The sequence below is a fragment of the Stereum hirsutum genome (genome assembly GCF_000264905.1).
Source record: "Stereum hirsutum FP-91666 SS1 unplaced genomic scaffold STEHIscaffold_21, whole genome shotgun sequence".
NCBI classification, from domain to species: Eukaryota; Fungi; Basidiomycota; class Agaricomycetes; order Russulales; family Stereaceae; genus Stereum; species Stereum hirsutum.
In genome coordinates this window covers 492,817-507,773 of record NW_006763151.1, presented here as the reverse complement: position 1 = coordinate 507,773, position 14,957 = coordinate 492,817, and the positions used below count along the sequence as shown (strand labels likewise).

The window sequence follows — 14,957 nt, the reverse complement described above, 5'->3', positions numbered from 1 at the left end:
TACCGATGTCTTATTAGTTGAACCACACATGTCACCGGAGACTCTTGATTTCTCGCCTGCTATAGCGAATGGAGACTGAAAGCCATGTATCATCGGCTTCATACGACGTATCGTACACATATGCCACTCGGCCATACCCCTTCGACACTCATACTTTAATACTTTCGGGCGGCCCAAGGAAACTTTGCTGGAGACCACCGGTATCTAGAGGTGAGCAATGAGCGTTTGAGCTATCAATCCGATGCGCAAGGGAGGGAGAGCACACTCACCGATGACAACTTTCTGTACCACGACAGCAGGCTCAATCATCCACAACTATGGTGTGCACGAAAACAGAAATCAGTGTCCGTATCATATACTGCACCAATATCGAAAGTATTGGTAATATTCAGCTAAGTACTCACCGTCAACGTATGCGCTCCAGGCCAAGCCGTAAAGTTCCCAGTAACAGGAACGGTCCCGTTCGCGACCCAATCGCCCCACGCATCTGGTTCATCTCCTGGATCGGCGGCGGGGATGAAATAGGAGGTCTGTGGCGTCGATGAGTCGACTTGCACGGCGATGGCAAGGGGCCTGTCGTCGCCGTTTGCGTTGAGGGAAGGAGACATGTTGATCGTGACGGTGATATTGCCAGATTCATCGATGGTGTTGAAATTGTAGAAGTCGTACTCTCTGTGTTTGCAAAGGCGTCACAAAGTCAGATGCCATACGGAGGAAGGAGGGGGAGAAGTGACATACAAGCTTGGTCCAGCACCCGCAGTATAGTTCGTCTCATTGTTCCCAAGACGAGGCCAGGGAGTCATTCCAGACAATGTCCTCCCGTAGTTCGGGATCTCGGCCCATGCTACTTCTCCAACGCTCGTATTCCGCGTCGCATGGGCTGCCTCGATTGCAATCGCACCATCGCCCTCAACAAATCCTGCCACAAGCAAGTGATTAGAACCGACATTTTCCCGAAAATCAAACAAGGAAGGACGCACCTGAGAATCCACTTAACACACTCGTGCGATTCGCCACAAGCGACAGCACAACGTAGCTCGTCGGGCTCAAATAACTAGGCATACCATCCGGCAACGTAGCATTAAACGACACCGCAGCTGCACTCGAATTCCCCTCCCCAATAGCATCCCAGTCCACGCTCAAGAACACCCTCTGTTCCGTATTATCCGAGGTCAGACTGGCGTCGAAGCTCGAGATATTGACCCAGGAGACGTTCGAGGTGACGCTGAGGGTGAAAGGGATGGATCCGCCCATGCTGACGTCGACATACTTGTTGGAGACGGGGGAGAAAGGTGTGATAGTGATGCTAGGGGCGGGACAATTGTAGCCTTGGGTGCATTGGTATGGACTGTCGCCCGGCCTGCAAAAGTGATAGGTCGAATATGATTTCTGCGTTCGTGTAAAGAATTGAGTCGAGTTTTGACGTACCAGGTCCCGAGAGTACCCTCTGGTGTGATACGCATGGCCCCCGCGATATTAGGCTTCCGAGTAGATACTCTCATTAAAGCTGGCATCCTGGAGATAACGAGGGCATTAGCTCGTATGGGAAGCAAATAAAGCCTAAAGAGACGAACATATTTTGCGTCGGCTCCTGCCAGTATTGATACCACGTATGCGTCTGCGACATCATTTGGTCCCATTTGCCTGTTTTCGAGCCAAAGTCAGTCCATATCCCTATGGGATCAGTCGAGAAACGAGCTAACCGTCCAGGAGACCATGGTACCATAACTCCAGATCATAGTCAGCCTCGAACAAAGCTATGGTCTTCTCCGCGTACTCATTCGCGCTGGTCCGAGCCTGCATCGCCCTCATATTGTTGATACCGGCATCCACCCACATGTTGGTAAGGGTGTATCCTGCCTGGACGGGATGATAAAGGAGCTGGAAGAACGCGGGCTGCTTGTCGGACGAAAGACTCTCGTAGATGCGAGACGCGGACTGGTTGAGAGTGTCCCATGCGCTGAGCACCGTCTCCGCCCTAACAAAGGATCAGATCAGCGAATCTAAACAGCATATTACTGCAGACCAAATGAAACGCTACCCACTCTCTATAGCTGACCAAACTGAACGTCGTCGCATTCAACAACTCAGGCTTGATCCTACTCAACATCATTGTCATATTCGCACTGATGCTCGCCACCTCCGTCGCATCCGCGGCATCCAACCCGAACTCGCGCGTAGCCCAAGCGGCGACGAAATCATTAAGGTTGTTGAGATTAAAGATGGACGAGTCATAGGCGAGGGTGGTATAGAACTCGATGGGCATCTCGTAAGGCTTGAGGTCGCCGACGTTGAGGATCCAGATTTGGGTGGCCTGACGATCGACTGCGAGGGAGAATTGTTCGTAGACCTGAGGTAATGGCCATTAGAAATTGGCAGCAGGAAGGGAAAGGTGGCACACCTTCGAGATCTGAGTGCTCTGGATCCATTTGTAGTCGCGCGGATCTCCCACCTGGCCCATAAGAAATATCAATGCCTGGGAGCACTACGTATGTCACCCTGCCTCAAACTCACGTAGTCATACTAGAAGTCATCACCGGTCATATGAGTAAAACGCAATGAGCAAGTATGGTGAGATGCACGAACATGATAGTACACTCCAGCGCCACCTGTCCTGTTGCGTTCGGATGGGATTGGATACCTACGAATGTTGCCCCAGCTAAAGCGAATCACCATGTTAGATTGATGAAACCGACTGCCAAAGAATTTGGAGGATGATGCTCACTTATCATCCGTCCAAAGAAGAGTTATATCATCGGGTACGGTCATTCCACTCTCATAATACCCTTGCACCTCCTTGTCTGTCCAACCGCGTCCAAGAGATCAGGACTCCGCTGCTCAAGAAAGAAGGTACAATGGAAGACGTACAAAGACACCAAGCCTGTGGGATCGTCGTCACGTCTGTTGCGTTGCCAAACACATTCTGGAAGATCCCTCGCTGGTCCGAAACAATCTGTTCGAGTAGCGCCACATTTGTGTCTGCACCAAGCGCCACTACAGATTTCCAGGTATACATTAGCACCGTGTGGAACACTGAGCAGACTAGATATTTTAGAGGCAATGAAAGGCAACGCACAGTCCCCGTTGCCTCTCATTCCAACCGTGTAAACTCCTTCGAAAGGTCTTGCTCGCTCAGCCCCCTCGACCCAAAAGTTATACACGTTCTGTTGATTGGTGTCGTAGTCCCAAGTACCGTTGCCGAAGAGGGTCCATTCCACAGGAATACTCCGCATCATAGGCTCCTCATGGCTGATTGAACGAAAACCAGGCACCGGTCAGATTGACACAACAAACGCAACCGGAAGGCGATAACACAAAGGTGTAGAGGGGCGAAGGTGATAAGATTGGGGACTTGACTGACCTGGTGCCCATGACCACTCCGTAGTAGTCCGCCAAAAATTGATTGAGGGAATCATCCACGCCAAAGGCGCTGTATCATTGTACATATATTAGGAGACATACAAAATGGTCAGTATGCGGTGGGTGGCGTACCTGCTCCACATTGCTATAGACAAGAATCGAAGTCAATGCCTCATTCACGCTTCCAAACCAGAGCATTAGCTCACCGGGCCATAAGAAGTTCGCCTTCAACCTCAACAGTAACTCGAATCTAAGAGATACGACATAATCCCATCACTATCATCGTGTAAATCGCACTGTGAACGTGAGCCACATACAGATGAGTGTAGAAAAAGTGGTTGAACGGCGAGCCCGTGAGCGCCGCCCCAGTTCCATTCGTGAACTTCTCCGCAGCCCAGTTCGTGAGGGCCGGTGCTTCGTCGTTAAGGAATAATCCACGGTACTTGACTGTAGGCGAGCCATGAGAGCAACCAGATGGCGAGACGAAAATATCGATATGCTCGGTCACGGGGACGTCTGCCCACCTAAAGAAACGAGAACCCAGTCCGACAACGTCGACGAAGCAAGATATAGACTAGATTGCTTACCAGTACCACGGTGACACTCCTGTATGAGACGAAAGGCCGATCGTCAGAGGATATCAGAGGTTGTATATGCTGAACGCCACGTACCAATCTGCTCTGAATGGTCATACAAGGCGAATATTGTTCCCCTCTTGTCCGCTCCGATAATCACATACGCCTTGTCCAACCCAGGTAAAGGGTTGTCCACGATCGCTGTCATGAATGCTTCCCATTTCCCCTCCACCGAGGATACATCCAGACCCGTGTTATTCACCACAGCAGCAATGAGCGAAGAGTTGCCCAGGGTTCCGACGAGAATCGGAGGAGAGCTTGTGGTGGACGCGTCGGTACCATTAGCAAAAAGGATCGAGGTGAAGTTCGTGATTGATGGAGACGCTCCGGTAACTTTCTCAACATCCGAGGCAAAGGTCGACGCAGCGAGTTGCACACCGGGCCATTCGTCGGAAGAAAGGAAGATCGGTGCCGCTTCGCCGCTGGAGACGAGAGAAAACAAGCTAGTAGAAGAATTCGACTGCGTGCTGGTAGAGTTCTGGTCGAAGGAGACGCACGCGGTCTGGCCTATGGCTTGAACACCAAGGCCAGACGCAGCAAGGACGAGGACGCTGCTGAGGAGCAGCATGGCGAGAAGTCAGGACCGCGAAGTCGTCTGAAGAGGCCCGTCGGCCCCATCGACCTTTTTATACGGGCGTTAATGTGCGGTTTTCGATGTTTGGAATACACTTCAGGGCGGACATCATAGACTCGCAGTTGGACCTATTCGAAACCAACCGACATATTAGAAGACCTTGTGACCAGGAATGTCCTCGGGCCGTCAGCATCGACGTCAGGGGCTACCGAAATGTAGCGGTAATTTGTCGAGGGTCGGGGCATGCTGCAGATACGTATGAATAGTAGCCAAAATAAAGGATAATTGGTCTGCCTTCGCTCGATGGGATGGTTTCCCTGAGCGAGGAGTGAAATTCCGAATTTTGGCCCAGAATAAGACGGTGTCCCTGGGTCATTGAGTTTGCAATGAGATACATGCTCAAAGGACTGGGCAAGGGTGAACAGTTCGTCCTGACATCCCCTCTGAGCACCTGAGCAGGAAATTGGACACAGGACCGGAGTACGCTCCAGAATACAGCCAGAAATACATTGGCGCGCAAGTAGTGAGCTCTTCGAAGGTGGCGAAACTGATTATGATCAGGTAGGGGTACGTACGCGGCAGCCCATAACTTACCCTGATACCCTAGATAGATCAAGAGGAGAAGCGCACAAAAATACAAGTCACCAACGCTTCCATAGCCAGTCGAAGGAACGAAAGACAAGGGCCGTCGACCGTACGCGTACCGCGCGAAAGCAACGCGGCCACGTGCATGTGTCATTGTGGGAAAGTGGCAAACAACGCGTAAACAGAAGGAACGCGCTGCGTGTCGTGTCGGATTACATCAGCTGATGTTATAGCCGACGCTTTTCCAATTTCATCGCCACGGCCGTGCCCGCTTGAACCACGCTCTTCCTCCCCTCCTACAACCACCACCTCCTCGGTTTCGACACACGAATACCTCTGAACTAGTACAAGACTTTACGACAACGACAAAGTACCATCAAAAATGTCGTCTGTTAGCGAAGATTTTTTGCGTGTCGAATTCCCATCAACCGAGGGCGAGTCGTCGTGAGTTTCTTGGACGCGTTTGTTTGCGAATCGTACACTGATACTCGTTTCTTCAAGCGCGGGGCCAAGTTCTCAAACATCAACACCTCCCGACACGGTCAGCGGGTCGCGTAAGCGCACCCTGAGCTCGCCCACCGCTGACGACGACGACGAGCATGGCAGACGCGTCCGCAGACGCGAACCCGAAGCTGCTGAACTTACCGCGCGGAGCCTGCTTGCTCTCCCGCTTGAAACGTTCAATACAGACTTGATCTCTTCTATACTTCAACCTTCTCCTGTGAGCACTTTCATTCATCGTCTTTTCCCGAAAATTTCGTCGACAATGTCGGGACACCGTGCGAATCTTCGGGAATAGCCCCATCTCCCGCTTGATATATCACGAGGCTGGCAAGCCTTGTTCACCAAGATCTTGCTCTTGCTCATGTGTCTGACATCTGCAATTGATGCAGTGTGAGGCTCAGAAATGTCCTCTGTGGACTGTGGTGATATTGTTTATGAACAATTGCTCAGCTCGTCGAGCCGTGCTAAGTAGCATCCGGCGGGCGTTGCGCCATGAGCGTTAGATCGGGATAGCGGTATCTCCTTAGAGATCAGGGCCACTTATACTCAGCCGAATGAATGGATGATGTTGCCAACCCTATGGTGATATCCATGAGTCGTTGGTCGTGTCCGTTCATCTACATGCAAGCCTCCTGAACCTTGCACAGTCTGTGTGGCCCAGACGCCACATCACCAAAATATATCAGTCCTCACTGCGATAACGATGGACACTGAATTCACTTCTTTGATTATTTAGCGTACACTCCGTCCAACCCACTCCTCGGGATCGCCTCTTTCAAGTCCGTCCCGACGTCTCACTCGACGCCAATCACGTCAATCCCTCAGCCGCGCCTCATCTGTCTCTGGTCTCTCTTTCGGTGGCCCCGACTTCTCTCGGGGCAGCACTCCCGTCAGCGGCTTCTCCTTCCAACGTCATTCTTCTGTCTCGACGACTACCTCGTTATTCTCACCGCCGCCCACAATATCGGACCAGAGTTCCAAATGGTTCCTTCGCGACTCGAAGGTCTCCATTGCCTACGAACCTATCGAGGACGCCCTCCTTGGCCAAACCGCACCTTTAAGCTGGTCCACCACGAACCTACTGGTGTTCGGACGCGGGAACCGCGTTCACTGCAAGAACCTGTCCAACCCAGCGCACGAGGTCCCGGATGGCTTGTTCAAGGTCAAGGAGAACGACGGCGACCTACGCCTCCTTTCGTGTGCTGGCCTCGACGCGCCCAACACCCTCGCCGTGTCTACCGCCGGCGGTCTTATACAGTTATACGATATCGAGTCGAGGCAAATGATCAGATCATGGCGCAAGGGGGGGTCGCCTACCGCCCTCGCGTGGTCCTCTAACCCTTCCATACTCTCAGTCGGAGGCGAGAAGGGGACCATTCGGCATTTCGATACGCGGATCAAAGAGACGACCAAGATGACGGGAGAGTCGCAGAGGGTGACGCGTCATCAGGCTATGATCTGGTCCGTCGCGTGGAAGGAGGATGGCAAGATTTTTGCCAGCGGGGATGGTGCTGGTGTCGTCCTATGCTGGGACGCACGGATGGATAACAAAACGTTACCGATCAACAAGAAATCCGTGCCCTTAGACGTGGGAGACCTCGACAAGAGGAGACGCAGAATGCAACATGTTGGCCCGGTGAAGGCGTTAGCCTGGTGCCCGTGGAACTTGAAGACGCTCGCGAGTGGTGACGCGGCGCCCGACGGGACGGGGACTATAAGGCTCTGGAATATCGACGAGGCCTCGCCCAAGGAGTTGCAACCGAACAACTTGGAACTCGACGCTCAGGTCACGAGCCTCCAGTGGTCTACCTCGTGTAGGGAGCTCTTCTCGACTCATGGCACGGGGATACCGATCCCAGAGCCACCTCCTACGCCCGTCATGACGCCACTGACTACGCCACGCTCGTTCGACGACGAGTTCGACTGGGACCTCTCCTTCGCTTCCGCGTCGACAGCTCAGATCCCGCCCCCGCCCATTCAAACTCTCGCAAATTCCATTGCGGTCCACTCATTCCCACACCTGGCCAAGATGAAGACGCAGGTGGTCGGAACTGGACCGGTCAACGGAAGTGCGGTGAGCCCAAATGGGCAGAGGGTAGTGGTCGCCGTTCCGGGAGAGAAGTTATTGAAGGTGTGGGAGGTCTGGGGCAAGAGGAAGACTCTGGCGAGGCAGAGGAGCGTCGTTTCCGGGCCCTGTGGAATTCGGTAAAGTTTTGCCACAGAAGCAGGTCGTCGAGCATGGAGGGGGGGAGGATTGGAAGGGACGAAAGTATGATATGGACGTTTTTATTTCGGTGTTTATATTGGGGCGTTCCGCGTGCCGAGCTTTCGACCTTCTGTTCCTTTGTTCTCTCCGTATGGCTATTTCCCTTTCTCCCTCCTCGCCGGCTTTTTCCTCTCTTCCTTTGTCCATATTCATTGTCCCTTATCACGTCTTTATCCACTATGCTTCCCGTTCATCACTATGTTCTTCGTCTTGGTCATCAACCTTACCTGTACCACTACTTCCCCAATCACTACCCACTTTACTTTCGAGTAAGTTCCACTATACAACACGCCTAAACTGTTGTTCTTTTATCCTCTGCCTTTTCTATCCCGTTTCTGTTTATACAATAAGAACGTTCCGTCTATCTGGTATCTTTTCGTCGGTCGGGCTGCATCAGGCTGCGTATATAGTCTGTTTCGGACCCGATGTAACGTACCCTGGTGATTATCTGGAATATTTGTGGATATAATGACAGTGTAATCTCTTTCTCGAAGTAAACACAATTGTGACAGCTCGAGTCGACACGATTTACAGTAACACGACCACAACTACATCCCAAACTCGCAAAAACAAACAACAATATCACAAAAGAGTAGGATAGGAAAGAGAGGAGGGGCGGTGCTTGTAAGGCATCTCGTAAAACATACTCCAACGCTCGAAATGAAGCAGCTGAATTAACGCCTACAATTGTATGATGATTCTCGTTCTTCCCCCGCATTAGCAACTCTTCCGCTCGGTGGGATGCGCCGAACGGTGAGTGAATAAAGAGGGTGTATGGAATATGGACAGACGCGGATAGGTTCTGCGTACGGGTCGATGTTTTGGACCAGACTTGGTCGCACGATGAATTTCGGGTGCGGTGTGTCTAAAATGAGCAGCGTTCAAGGAATAGCAGACAAGAAAGAGGAGACGGTGGATTCAAAGGATAAGCTTGAGCAGAAGAACGGAAAAGGAACGTTCTGTGCGACGAGAGGAAATTTGTGGGAGCTTTAGGGCAAGCTTGACGCCACCCCCTTTCGGTCTCTACCGAGCGTGGTGTGAAATATGAGCGTACATCATAGAGTGTGGCGACAACTGTCCATAAAATCAACCGTCTGCGTCAGCATCGAAGCAAATGTCGGTCCTACGCACATTTCTCAGAGAATAGATCAAAGCTCTTCCCAAATACAATAGTTTCTGGCGAGTTCGGTGGCACCCATACTTATTTGTGTGGCCCGAGGTTCTTTCCCTAGGACATGGCAATTATTTGTCCTCGCTTCTGGATGAGGATATGACTATGACACTGACTCTCCATATGACCGCAAGAGAACATTGTATGTGGCCACTCGCAAAGTGGAAGAGATAGCAAACAACACTCCTGTTCGGGATATTGAAGCAACATTATCCCACAGCAGCACGTGGAGACCGCGACAGTTCCATGCCGCAAGCGCTCTCCGTCTCATCGCCTTGTTCTCTACTTCCACATCGACTTGCTATTCCGCGGACAGACAATGGCTGAGTAAGTTTTTCCTTTGTTTGAAGTCTACAAAACGCATACTCATGCTCAATTGTAGCACCCATAACGCTCTGGCAGGACCGTCTACCCCACGATGCAAGACGCCGACACGCAAGAGAAGAATCAGAGCATCCATCACGAATGAGTTCTCGGTCAAACGACAGCGGATATCTATTGGTCCTATAGATATTGCCACTGAGCCAATACCAAAGAACGAATATGCGGACGTCAATACAGAACCTAGAGTGCGCAACTTTTCCATGCATCACAGGCAGAGACTAATGTTATGACATTATCTTTGTACAGTCCGACCGGTTCATTTCCACCCGCCCCGACATACTCTTTCCCATCAATACTACACCTCGAACGAACAGAGTAGCGCAGATGCTCGGTCTTGCGGATGACCGGTTTCTGAACTTTACCGACTCGACGTCAGCACCCCCAGACAAGATGATGCTCTCCCTCCGTCGTTCCGCCTCCCAACTCTTCCACACACCCGCCACCCTTTCACCCACGTCATCTCTCTCCCATCTCGCCAAGCGTCGACAATTTATCCTCGCTCTCGATGGCCCAGGCATCCCACAAGACCCGTGGGCATATCCCCTCTCATGGTCGAAGAAGAACGTCATCGCCGTCGCGTGTGGTCACGATATTTACTACCAAAACCTCGACACCCGGGAGATCGCTCACTTATGCAATTTGCCTCGTTCGACTATGGGTCGTATACGAGCTCTCGAATTCGCGGAGGATGTAGCGAGCTGTAACCTGGTGGCGCTGGGTACGACGACCGGGTCTGTACAGGTGTGGGATACGGGTGAAGAGAAGAAGAGGATCAGGTTGTGGTCGGATGCGAATTGGGCTGGCGCAACGGTGGTAAGCTGGAAGGGTGCGAAGAGTCAGGAATTTGTTGTTGGGAGGCATGATGGAAAGATGTCGTTGTACGATGTGAGGGTGGAGAAGGAGTTGAGCGGGTGGAAGGGGCATAAAGGAGATGTGTTTGGTGCCAAGTGGAGTGAGGATCAGAGGTTCTTGGCGAGTGTGGATAATAGAGGGACGGTACTTGTTTGGGATTCGAGGAATATGAGCACGAAGTTGGCAAAAATGAGGCATATAGGTCCAGCTAAGGTTCGTCGTTCTTTCTTTCCCGAATTGCTCTTTCTGCGCCAGGTTCGGACAGGGTGGCGATCGCCGACCGAGTCATCATTTCTCGGCGCGAAGATCGTATCTTCCATGGTGTCTTCTCCCTTTGGAAACATTGCTGAACTCGACATCGTGGATGTATTCCACTATATATGTCGACCAGTATATATTGCTCGACAATGTTTTAGTGATTGATCTGCGAGCAAGAGGATCGTCAGCGCGCCTACCCATGGTCACTGATGAACCTCATGTTCGTATATTATCATCTACGACCCCCTATACTGCCGTCGTGGCGTATTGTTATGGGAACTCTGATTGTCTATGTAGAGTAGCGATATTGTATCGTTGTATTCTCTGTTCAGGTGTGGCGAGACTTGTGTGGCGTATTATTACGGTGTGGCCCAATATTCCACGGAAGGAACACTTAGATGAGGAGAATACCTCTATTCCGCACTGCATTGCAAGGCTATCAAATTTTCAGCGTTTAACAGTTGATGAGGCAGTTCACTTGAGGTGATGTTCGCCAGCTCGTCCGCTTTTGCAATGGACGTTACCCTTCTCGAAGCCTTTGTGAACGCTTCTGCCTTATAGCTTCCTCCATCCAGACATTTATGCTTACCGATTCCTTGACGGCCATATTAGGCTCTCGCATGGTGTCCTTGGAAACCCGACCTGCTCGCCACTGCGGGGACCTATCCAGACGGAACCATCAAGATCTGGTCAGCATCCAACTTCAACTCTCCATCCCTCTCCGCCTCCTCTTTCGCATCCGCCTCTTCTTCCAACCTAGCCTCCACCTCAACACATCACACCGGCTCCATCTGCCCGACGCCTCTTAGCACCATAACAGTCAACTCCTCAATTTATTCCCTTCACTGGTCCCCTCACTGCAAAGAGCTCCTCTCAGTGCACGGTCTCTCCTGGCTCGCATCACCCTTCTCTTCTTCCCCCTCCAACGACCTCAATAATACCCACATAGCCTCAGCCTCCTTAGCAAACACTCCAATCCAGCCCGCCCCCTCCGCGCTCACGAACTCGATAACGGTCCATTCGTGGCCGAACTGTAAGAGGCTTGTGAGCGTGACGGCGCATAGCGGGACGGTGGGGCAGAGCTGTTTGAGTCCGGACGGCACGATGGTGTTTACACTCTGTTATAGGGAGGAGGCGATGAAGATGTGGAAGGTTTGGGGGGAGAGGGGGAAAGGCGGGCCGGGGGAAGAGGGGACAAGGAGGGCGTTCGAGAAATTTAGTATCCGGTGATGAGGTCTTGGTTGCTTGTTCCAGCTCACTCTTTTCGGTCGTTTGGGTGATCTTTTCGTCTTGTTTATTGGTGGTTTCTTGATCATTTATAGTAGAAAGGATAGTAGTATTATGTGCGTGTGTATGTGTGGCGGGGTATCAAAAGTCGAAGTCTTGCTTTCGTTCAGTGTATCTTGCTTTCGAAAGTTGTGTACTTATCTGAACTCATATATCTCCCCTCCCTTGTTTATCGGTTCCTTACTCATTTCTTTTGTTTGTGCTGTCTTGACACGATCTCCCTCTTCTCGAGTTCACTCCCGCTCTCGATTTTCTTGCCTTCTCTTGTACATGTTCTCCTTTTTCTTTTGGCAGCCCGTCGGTCCATGACTGCAGTGGCTTTTCTTGTAATCGTGTTACTACCGTTACAGTACATACTCGTACGGGTGTAGATCTTTGTCTTAGGTGTCTTGGGTGATTATATAGTGGTATTACTATGAAGTACTCCTGGCTCTAAGGCAGCTCCATTGGTCTACATATACGTATAGGGTTAGCTGAGTAGCACGGGTCGTGAGAGTATATGGCTACTGCGAGATGTTGAGGATGTTGTGTTGCGGATGTCTCATGAGCCCGAGGTAGAGGAAGAGGACGACCGGCTGGAAAGATTGAACGAGAAATTGAGCAGCTCAGGGTTGAGTGTTGCACGTCTGCGGCTGGGTTGTACCTAGGTCGGTTCGAAGTTCAGAAGAGATAGGATTGACTAAACTGCGGTTGTGCACTTGTGAATAAGATTCGAGGGAGGTGCGCTAGTAGCGCGTTGAAGCACTTCCTTTCAGGTCAATCAGCTCCTTCCGTTGCGTCTCTCCGATGTACGGGGAGGGTGCTGATGTCGTATAGACTGACTTGGTGTTTCTTCGTCGACCGCGAAGACCCTTGGGGAATATTACTCTATTCCAGGGCGCCACGGGAATTGAAGTTCTGAGCCGTGTCTTGGCCGAGAGCAAGCCGAGACAAGTCCCTCGAAGAGGGCCTAATTATAGACGACGTCCACAGGAGCTGATGTGCGCCCTTGCCTGTTCAAGGGTTCGCCGTTCAGAAGTACAGTCGACGGATGAGGGATGAGGTACTCTTGTTGAGCTGCGAACGCGGCGCCACACCACCCCAGGACCATTAGGTAACTTGAAAGACCAGAGGAGCGGAACACAAAGAATTCTGACCAAAACAAAACTTCCCCCAGACCTTGTGTGTCAAAGACAACAGAAAGTACCCACCAGCCGTTAACAGTCGCCCATAGAATCGACATCGGGCCGAAAACAAAACAGTGTCAACGTTCGTCGGCTATGAAGGATGCAACGGCGTATGGACGTATGGTCATGGCGGCGGGTGGCAAGAGCTTCATTCCCGTTCTTGAACGATCGCTGAAAGCGGTCGTTCCGGACTACAAAATTTGCAGACTCCCCTTGAACTTACAATATTGTACGTCAAGAGACACATGTTATAACGCCCAAATGCTCACCGGACGTCGACAGACGCTGACCGCCACCGAGCACAGGTCATGATACCACGGCATCATAGACAAGCTCGGGCACTGAGGTATTTTTGGGTCTCGAGTCGATTAAAATCACTGCTGTCGGGGTGCACGAATATCCGACTCGAACTATTTCGAGCTATACCTGTCTCTGGCTGTGGTAAAGTGTGAGTTGCTTCCTTTGGAGTCAAGGTCAAAAGACGTACAACTGTAATGTGGCCTGCTTGCGTGGATGATTGTGCGTGCCGCGATTGGTGCCGACGGTATCAATGTCTGTAAAAATGGTGAGCTATGCCGACCGATCTGGTATATGAATTCCTCGAGGCCCCGCTGTAGTATTGACTCTCCATGCCGATTGCGGTCTCTCAAAACCTCAGAGAGTATTACGGGAAATAGAATAAACGCCCATTCAAAGCTCCACCTAAATCGCATGGACGGGGAAGCCAACAAGCGTGTGCTCAAAGTCGCGCTAGAGCCCGCCGGGACGTAAAGAGTCGGTGGACATTCACGCATCGATGCACGAGCAGAGTTTTCAGTATGTTACGCTCACCGGTGCCTCATGCAAGTAGTCGCAGCTGAGGGATATGAACGCTGAGCGGCAGAAGAAGCGTCGGCGAAGAGACTGCATTGGGCAGTAAAACTCTATTTTATGCGCTGGATCGTGCTTGGTATCTCTCACCTGGGATGTGCTTCCTATATTCTCGAGGCTCGAGTCGGACGCTGAGAAGTAATATTTCTTCTAGTCGCTTTGATCTCGAAGGCAAGGCGATCCTGGGCGATCCATGGCCTGAGAGAGGATAGCTCGGTAATATCTCGATTATGAATCCGTGCTGTTCGATCACACCATGCATAACGAGAAAATGAATTGCTAGCCGTCAAAGCTGGGCTAGCCCGGGATCCGTGTGTGGCGTACATAAGAAAGAAACCTGCAGAAGACTCTGGGCCGGAGACCAGAAGAAGGTTCAAATAGCTGCCCGTGGGACCCGAATCTAACCATGGATGATGTGGCTGGATTGACATAAAACCTGACGTTGTGGGAAAGCCGTGAATCCCACCCGAGTTCATCGTCAGGCATGCAACGTCAAGCCCGCTCTCCCACTGATGGAGAAAAATATCTCACCACATGAGGACGGCATACGTATTGTGCTAGGGAGCCTTACTTAGTGTGTGTGATCTTGAGCTTGAGCCTGAGGCAAATCTCTGTCAAGTCCGCTGGACCAGTTCAGGTCGTCACCAGCGAGGGCGGCGTAGAACCTCACGTATTGAGATGGCTCCGCTCCTACCGTGGGGAGAGCGTTGGATGGGAAACAGAAACAAGAGACTTGGAAAGACCGTTGTAGTTGATGAAGTAGGGAAGACTTCAGACTAATGGACAAGGGACGAGCGATCGAGGTGACGTCGTTGTTGTTCTGCTGCTCGTCATGATACAAAGTCAATCATGCTGGGAGCTTTGCATTTGGCTGCGGAGACGGGGAGCTTGGAAGCTTGCATACGAGAGGCGTAAGGCCGCGATGAGTGACCGTGTGACCGAAGGACTCTCAATGAAGATATGAACGGGGGAAGTCGGAAGTGATAAACACGTCTATTCGCACTGTTATGTTACTGCTTCGCTGAGCATTGAGCGGACAATTCGA

At 51.5% G+C, this 14,957-nt stretch overlaps 3 protein-coding genes across 3 annotated transcripts; 2 read left to right on the top strand and 1 right to left on the bottom strand.

Annotated features, from left to right (window-relative positions):
• Window positions 1-148: 148 nt before the first annotated feature.
• Window positions 149-4,563, bottom strand: STEHIDRAFT_68789 (uncharacterized protein; the record flags this gene model as incomplete). Its single annotated transcript, XM_007310616.1, has 21 exons — window positions 149-204; window positions 270-315; window positions 405-672; window positions 739-919; window positions 981-1,360; window positions 1,429-1,515; window positions 1,575-1,644; window positions 1,704-1,978; window positions 2,046-2,350; window positions 2,402-2,452; window positions 2,515-2,523; window positions 2,587-2,659; window positions 2,726-2,801; window positions 2,869-2,994; window positions 3,077-3,249; window positions 3,362-3,430; window positions 3,493-3,505; window positions 3,567-3,610; window positions 3,678-3,884; window positions 3,948-3,966; window positions 4,032-4,563. The coding sequence occupies 21 exons, from the start codon at window positions 4,561-4,563 to the stop codon at window positions 149-151; spliced, it is 3,060 nt and encodes a 1,019-aa protein (XP_007310678.1).
• Window positions 4,564-5,490: 927 nt separating this feature from the next.
• On the top strand, window positions 5,491-8,202 carry STEHIDRAFT_142977 (WD40 repeat-like protein). The gene is made up of 3 exons (XM_007310738.1): window positions 5,491-5,598; window positions 5,656-5,875; window positions 6,395-8,202. The coding sequence occupies exons 1-3, from the start codon at window positions 5,537-5,539 to the stop codon at window positions 7,865-7,867; spliced, it is 1,755 nt and encodes a 584-aa protein (XP_007310800.1). The 5' UTR covers window positions 5,491-5,536; the 3' UTR covers window positions 7,868-8,202.
• Window positions 8,203-9,414: 1,212 nt separating this feature from the next.
• Window positions 9,415-12,267, top strand: STEHIDRAFT_142976 (WD40 repeat-like protein; the record flags this gene model as incomplete). Its single annotated transcript, XM_007310737.1, has 4 exons — window positions 9,415-9,422; window positions 9,478-9,664; window positions 9,726-10,544; window positions 11,202-12,267. 4 exons carry the CDS (start codon window positions 9,415-9,417, stop codon window positions 11,817-11,819), a joined length of 1,632 nt encoding a protein of 543 aa, XP_007310799.1. The 3' UTR covers window positions 11,820-12,267.
• Window positions 12,268-14,957: the final 2,690 nt, after the last annotated feature.

Bases quoted from the DNA above. Each gene is read 5' to 3' on its own strand.
- STEHIDRAFT_142977 (XM_007310738.1), top strand. From the start codon at position 5,537: ATGTCGTCTGTTAGCGAAGATTTTTTGCGTGTCGAATTCCCATCAACC. The intron at 5,599-5,655 runs GTGAGTTTCTTG...CGTTTCTTCAAG, and splicing joins TCAACCGAGGGCGAGTCGTC to CGCGGGGCCAAGTTCTCAAA. The intron at 5,876-6,394 runs GTGAGCACTTTC...TTGATTATTTAG, and splicing joins CTATACTTCAACCTTCTCCT to CGTACACTCCGTCCAACCCA.